Source organism: Nanorana parkeri, unplaced genomic scaffold, assembly GCF_000935625.1.
Source record: "Nanorana parkeri isolate BGI_ZX_2015 unplaced genomic scaffold, ASM93562v1 scaffold532, whole genome shotgun sequence".
NCBI classification, from domain to species: Eukaryota; Metazoa; Chordata; class Amphibia; order Anura; family Dicroglossidae; genus Nanorana; species Nanorana parkeri.
The window spans coordinates 60430-68315 of record NW_017306800.1 but is presented as its reverse complement, the minus strand read 5'-3'; the positions used below and the strand labels follow the sequence as shown (position 1 = coordinate 68315).

Sequence of the window (7886 nt, the reverse complement as noted above, 5' to 3'; positions counted from 1 at the left end):
AAATCCTAAAAAACATTTTTTTTTTTTTTTTTTTAACAAAAAGTAAAAAAAAAAAAAATTATTATATAATTCAAAATAACTCGCTTTACTACCTAAATAACTACCAAAAATCTAAACCTGAAACACTTTAAGGAAACAAAAAAAAAATGTGGAGAACTTGCCCTTAGCAGCCAGTCAGGTGTTTATTGTAATCTCTGGGAATGTGAAAAAGGTATCAGTATGGGCAAGTTTCCACTTTTTATGGAGAACATCTTTGCCTCACATTTTTATAAATAGGTTGCTAAAAGCAAATAAAGAACAGCAAAGAGCTGTCAGGTGTAAAATTGATACATTAAAGAAGGTAATAAGGGAATTTGGTTAAAGTGTATGTACAGCCAAAGTTTTTATTTTATGTTTTGGGTAGAGTAGGGAGGGTTGAAACTCAGAAATTTGGAAAATTTCCCTTCACTTGCTATCCCAGAGGTGCAACAGGAAGTTAGTGGAAATCCCCCAAACTGACAATTCACCTCTTAGGAAGTTGTCCCCGGAACTCAACTTTTATTCTGGGGCCAACTCTAAAATTGTTCTGTTCTCCGTTGCATTATTTACCAGTACAAATAAAATGGTAACTCGGACAGCAATAAAACCTTGACAGACGCTCTAACCTTTTCCCACTATATCTAAAACTAAAAAAAAAAAAGTTTTGCCTAGACTTCTACTTTAATAAGCTCTTGATTTTTCACACTGATGAAACCAGGTACTCTTCCTCAGACAGTAATGGAAGCTGGGATGCAGGGACACTCTCTAAATTACCATATGTTTATATTTACCATTTTATCTGGTTACTGTAATAGGCTGTTACAGTGATCACACGGCCAGGATTGGCCGTGTGATCACTGTAACCAAGAATATCAATGACTACACCTTATTGGCTGTATAGCACGATCTGCAGCCTCAGGGTCAAAAAAGAGGAGGTGAAGAGGGTGGGCCAGCCCTCAACTTTCCTGGGCATTAAGGCCCCAGAGTACGTTAATAGCTGCTGCAAGGTAAATGCAGACATGTAAAGGTGCCTAAATTTAATTTGTGGTGACCGTTTGGGGACTGTAGGGAAAGTGACTTTGTCATGAGAACTATGAATGTATATAATGTTTATCTCTATCTACTGTAACTATTAGAACTGAAGTAAACAATGTGATCTGCTTTTTTAGAGACCTGCACCTTACAGCACAAGACAACCTTAATATCAGTCTAAATAGGAGTTTCTGGCTTAAAGTGTCACACATACCTCTAGCATATAAAGAATAATAGAGACAGGTTTTTGGCTTAAGATTACGTTTATTAACTTTTATAGCACATTGTGCACATCAGACAAATTAATATATTCTCTGTAGCGGTTTTTACACATTATTCAGCTCGAAGTTTTTAGAGGTCTATTATGAAAATTATCTACAGCAGAAAACATGTGACGTAGCCAAAAACAGGAGGTTATCCAAGGGGAACGCAGTATGGGCAGATTTGATTATTTCCCATTAAAAAGAGTATACGTTACCTTGCTTTAGTAAGAAGAAAATGTATACAAAAGAGTAAACACACTTACCACCTCCTATTTTCAGGTCAGATATTATTTGATGGCTTCTTATGGGAAAGCAAACTTCTCCAGATCCTTTACCCCCTTTGAGAAAACCTGCTCAGGAGACGGCCCTTCTCGAAACTTGATCTCGTGACTATACACACTTGTACAGGAGGATAATTTGAAACACATACCTCCTCTAGAGAGGACATGGGAACGTGAACTTAACATTACTCTATCTGAGACTTTTTGGTCGGACATTTGTACAACTGTCTACACATGCACTATCAATAGCAGGATGCAGGAGACCAACTACAAATTATTAACCTACTGGTACAGGACCCCTCATCTTCTCCATCGTATATACCCTGCCATTCCACAATCTTGCTAGCAATGTCATAGTGGTGTGGGTACCCGCCTCCATTTTTTTTTTTCTGGCCTTGTCCGCATATTTAAACTTATTGGCGCCAGGTGCATGAAGCCGTAACACAAGTCATGGGTTCTTCGCTGCAATTTCTGCAGGAGATTTTCCTTTTACATTGCTGGGCAGAATTGGCCTCTGTCCCTAACAAATCGCTGCATAGACATCTAATCAATGCAGCATGGACAATCATACCTTGCCACTGGAAAGAAGATTATTGTTATTGTTCTTGAAATCTTTGATTTCGATATGGTTATCAGATTATTATATTTACCGGTTGTTTGTATGTTTTTAAAACTCAATAAAACTTGATTAAAAAAAAAAACTCACTACATATGTAGGTGGATCCTCTACTAATCAATATTATGAATGTTGAACTACATTTTCCATAATAGAGTAAAAAAACGGGAAGGAAAATGCTAAAACATTTTCAGATACTTTGCTAATAATATATCGCATCTAAAGCATCCAAAATTGTGTGCACTTTGATCTTAATCCTGAGGCTATACGCATATCTTACTACTTTGGCATATCAGTGATATGTGTGGAAGAATGCAGAGGGGTGGGAAACTCGAGCCTTGTAGATTTTTTTTTTTTTCTTTTTTCAGGAAGGGCTTGGGGGCAGGGGCAGCAGATTTTCTTTTTTTTTAATTATTATTCTTTACTGCAGTTCAGTAACACTTACAGGTCTTTTACCTCTCTGCCACCACTCTAGAGAACCAGCACACTGAGTAGCTCTTCCATCTGTCACTGTGCTCCCCTCATATCACCATGCTCCCTATTAGTAAATTAACTGATTGGCTTCTCTATCTGCATCTCCCTCTGCCAGTCTAAGTGCTGCTGCACAAAGGGCTCCAAATGGCTGATACCAAGTCAAATTCAGGTCCCTACACTGCTTGCAATAAAGTAATGTATACATTTAATGATGTATCAACATAGAGCAGCATTAATTTGTGTATTTTATATCTGCTTGGATATCAGTTTCAAGGTTAGAGTAAGGATGAGCAGACTGCCAGGCTTTGGCATTTGCTAACCCAAACCTGGCTCTGTGGGATCAGCAAACCCCGAACTTTACCTTTCCTCCTCTGAAATGCCTTCCCTGTCTGCTTCACAGGAACGAGATGGAGGATGCAATGTGGAGCCTTATTGCTCTGGACCCGCCCAGAAGAATTTGGTACCCTGGCTCTGTATGTCTCCTGGCAGTTGCTTTGTGGGCACTGCTGGATCATCACAATCATCTGTCCTGAGGATCGATTTGCCATCCTGCTCCACGATTACAGACTTTAACGACATGGCTGTTGAAGCCTAGATTCTGAATGACAGGGGCATCTCTCAGTGTGTAATGTTTGCAATGCTAGCAGCTAGGAAGTCATCTTCCCACAAGGTCTGTTATCAAACACAGAAGGCACACTTCAGTCGGTGTGAGCCCTGAGGGTGCTACAACAGGATCCCTCCCCAAATGTTCCCGACCCATCATTTCTAGGTCTAGGACCATCATCTAAGCCTATGGTCTCAAGGACAGGGTTCCACCGTCTTCTGTAGAGGCATATTCTAGATCTGTGAGTGTTTCTTGCCCTTTTTGTTGTGTGCAACAGTTGCCAGATTTGCAAGTCTGCCACCTGGTCTTCTGTTCACTCATTCTGTATGTTCTACCGGGTGGATGTTTCTGCTTCTTCTGATGCCAGTTTTGGACATTAAGGTCCTTCAGGCGGCAATTTGGTCTTCAGGCATACCCAGTTTCCTGTTTTTTGTTGTTGGCCTATAATCGATTGTTTGCAGTATTGCCCAACCCATAGCAGGACTGCCTTTTGATACTTTGAAGTTTAAAGACTTTGTGTCCTTCAGTGGATGAGAAAAAAATTTGGATTTTCTTTCTCACCGTTCCCACTACTGTGTCTATGATCATGCTCTCAGTACTGCTTTACTACAAAACTGTGGCATGCTGGTAGTAAGAAGGGTTATTCTCGGCTGGCCTACATTTTTTTTTTGCCAGTGTCCAGTTCCACTGTAGGTGCAGTATACCCAAAAGTTAAAGACTTCCTGTGTCCTTCAATGGACTACCAAAATAAAGATTTTATGGTGAGTACAAAAAAATCCTATTTTTGTTTTCGGGTTTTTTTAAAATCTAAATTGACTTGTATTACCTGTAAGTGACTGCATTTAAATACGAACTCTGCACATCTAGGAGCTCAAATATCGCACATTGTTTGCTACTGCAATTGCTTGTATCTGGTGGTGGTTTTTTTTTTTTCTAAACTGCTGAAAACGAAATTGTAGTAGGTTGCCATCAGTTCTCTATATGCACTATAGCTCAAATATGTTAGATTATAGATCTATTAATGCTTCATGGTTTTAGCTTACCTGTATGATTGCCGGGCATGTATGCGCTGTCAAAAAAATAACTTTATTTTGGTTGACACTACCAGTTTTTTTATGTTTGTTTGCTTTTGCTTCCAGTGTGAAAAATTCAAACTATTGTCTGCCTTCATATGCTGCTTACAAAAACTATGATTACTCGGAGCCAGGAAGACACAATGAGCAGCCGGGACTATGTGGCTTAAGTAACCTGGGAAACACTTGTTTTATGAATTCTGCCATTCAGGTAACAAAACACGGCCTCTGTGATTTTCCAGTAAATATATATGTGCATGCAGTTACATTCTATTGCAATGCCAGTTTCGCTCTACTTTTATTAACGTGAAAATTTGTGTATCTCGGAATAAAAATCAATCCATAGGATTAATAAGTTGTGTTCATTAATATACCGAGATTTTCATCATTTGTCATTGTAATGTTGCCATTTATATCATTTAATTTTTCAGTGTTTGAGCAATACACCGCCACTAACTGAATACTTCCTTAATGATAAGTATCAAGATGAACTGAACCTAGATAACCCTTTAGGCATGAGAGGAGAAATAGCCAAATCTTATGCCGAGCTCATCAAACAAATGTGGTCAGGAAAATACAGCTATGTAACTCCAAGAGCATTCAAGGTCAGTTTTCCATACTTCTTTTATGTATAAATTTTTTTATCCAAAAAATGAGAACATTATTAAGGTGTATGGGCAGCAATAGAGTGAGCAGTGGTGACACAATCCTCAATCCTTTCAAGCACATTGACAGCACTTTTTTGATGGGATTTTGCTAACAAGCAGAAGCAACACATGCATAGTTAAACAAGGGCAGTATCATCCTCTTTGTACAGAGATTTTCAAGAAAGCTATAACATCTTTGTACAGTATTACTACTGTCCCTTAGTGAAGCCAGTTACAATGGTGTGAAATTGGGCTGTGTATAGTGTCCCTAAGACTAAATGGGCAAATGTGTTTGCTGTTATCAGACACATACATAAATCCCTAGACCCCTTTGTGATTTTTCTGGCATCTTTTAACCATGTGTGGACAAACTAGACCACTAGCTTCACTATGGAGGACTTCAGTTAAAGCTTAAAGTGACACTAAACTCAGAAGTTAAATCTTAAAAAGGCATTTACATACCTCTCGTGTGTGTGTGTATATATATATAGAGAGAGAGAGAGAGAGAGAGAGAGAGAGAGATTTTATTTGTGCATCACTCAGCTGTAGATCCTCCAATCATGTTGTTGACTCTGTCCTTCCTTCTGGAGGATGGCTACATTTGTTTCCCATTGTCCCTATTTGGGTTGTAAAGTAGCCACGGCTCCAAGCTCATTCCTGCAACGGACTACAATCATTATAAAACTAAACATAAGATTGTAGTCCATCACAGAAGCAAGCTTGGCACGGGACCATGGAGAACACAAGTAGCCACACAGGGACCATAGAGAACAAAAGTATCCACCCTCTAGAAGGGGGACAGTGTCAGAAAAATTCAGAGATGATTTGAGGATCTACAGCTGAGGGATGCACAAATAAAGTCCAGTATTGTTAATAGTTAAGGTATGTGAAATGCGTTTTTTAAGATTTAACTCCTGAATTTAGCGTCACTTTAAGGTTGGGACTCACTGTCAGACTGAAAGCTGAGGCTGGATTTTGTGTAGAATAAATATTCAACGGCATAACCTTTTTCACTGATCACTTGAAGGGCTAGTTCGCACCAGCCACAGTGCATTCCGGCCAGCTCACTGTGTTTTGGGGTGGGAGGGGGTGTAGCGGTGCATTGAAGTCAATGGCACCGCAGCCACGCTCTTCCGGCTGCAATGCGATTGTCCGCACCAGAATGCGTGGCACATCAGTGCCTACGTTCCGGTCTGGTGCAGTCAGAAAAAATAGTGCATGCCGCATTTTTTCTGACCGCATCGGACCGTAACTCGGGCACTGATGTGCCACGCGTTTCGGTGCGGACAATCGCATTGCAGCCGGAGGGCGTGGCTGTGGTGCTATTCAGTTCAGTGCACCGCCCCAAAACAAAGTGAGCAGACCGGAATGCGATCCAGTGCGTTCCAGCCCCAATCGGGCCGGAACGCACGGTGGCTGGTGTGAACTAGCCTAACAACTTTCTACAGAGATCTTTGATAGATACTATGTCACTAGTTATTATATGTTGTAATTACTTGCAGCTGTTATATGAAGATGACAGGCTTGTTCTCGCTCAAACTTTCATGTGAGGTGATATTTGTCCTACTACCTTGTGTGACACATCTTTGTGCTATACTATTTCAAATAGGAATAAACTAATTTTTTGTGGTCTTTTTTTGCTTTATTTTTCTCTAGACTCAGGTAGGCCGCTTTGCACCTCAGTTTTCTGGTTATCAACAGCAGGATTGCCAAGAACTGCTTGCTTTCTTATTAGATGGCTTACATGAGGATTTAAATCGAATTAGAAAGAAGCCTTACATCCAACTAAAGGATGCCGAGGGGAGACCAGACGAGGTACTTATCATGTCTGAATTCTTGTCCAGATCCTGTCTCCTATTAATAGTGACAGTGCTTTTTAGGCATTCTAGATAAAGTCGGCTCTCATGTGTGTCATAGTAACAGTTCAAGTGTTTCCATTTTAAATGTGATGATTCACATAAGGAAATATGAAGGGTCAAGATATATTTTAATGTTTGGTTTTTATGTTGCAGGTGGTGGCAGAGGAAGCCTGGGAGAACCACATAAAGCGCAATGACTCCATTATAGTTGATATATTTCACGGGTTATTTAAATCTACCCTAGTATGTCCTGAATGTTCTAAAATTTCTGTTACTTTTGATCCTTTTTGTTACTTGACACTTCCACTACCAATGAAGAAAGAGCGTACCCTGGAAGTGTATCTTGTTAGGCTGGATCCTCTTTCCAAACCTATGCAGGTATGAATAAATCAATGTTTTATGTTGAATGAATAGACGCATCATTATTATTGTTATTAATAAATATTGGATGTTCTAATTGAGGGAGCATGTAGAACATCTACCAGCAGAACCAGCTGCTGAACATGCACAGATCTGGCACACAGATTTATATAATGTGGCAGACTTTAAGAGCTTAGAGAAGTGGTCCTACTGTGAGTGGATTTCTAGTCTTACCTGTGCAATAGCTAGAGATATGAATCTGTCACAGGAGACATTTTTTTCTATATGTACAAGTATCCAGAGAAATTTAAGTTGTGGTCGACCTACCTTTGCATTCATGCAGAAACCATTGTGCAGTAATTCTTAAGAGATAACAATTGGATAGTGAAAAAGCTTGTATGATTTTTCACTATTGTACCCCTTGAGATGAGTTGTTACCAGAATTGTCTGCATGCGCCTCCAATAAAATTTTGGCGGCCAGGTTGAGCAATCATAATTCTGGACTGCACCAGCGGTCCCTGGTGTCTTAGGACAGTTAGAATGCACCTGCATATCTGACCACACTCTTAGGTCTATGGGTAGTTGTCAGCAAACAAGGTCTAAAATGGCCATTTCCACAGTGACCGTTCCAGAATAAGGTTATATTTACTCTGTGCACA

At 39.8% G+C, this 7886-nt stretch overlaps 1 protein-coding gene across 3 annotated transcripts in view; it reads left to right on the top strand.

Annotated features, from left to right (window-relative positions):
* Nucleotides 1-7886, top strand: part of USP15 (ubiquitin specific peptidase 15) — a 77356-nt gene that overhangs the window by 32295 nt on the left and 37175 nt on the right. For all 3 annotated transcript variants that reach the window (XM_018561599.1, XM_018561597.1, XM_018561598.1), the window contains 4 exons: nt 4428-4572; nt 4793-4966; nt 6665-6823; nt 7021-7245. In XM_018561599.1, the coding sequence (XP_018417101.1) occupies nt 4428-4572; nt 4793-4966; nt 6665-6823; nt 7021-7245 (703 nt within the window). The remainder of the gene's footprint in view (nt 1-4427; nt 4573-4792; nt 4967-6664; nt 6824-7020; nt 7246-7886) is intronic.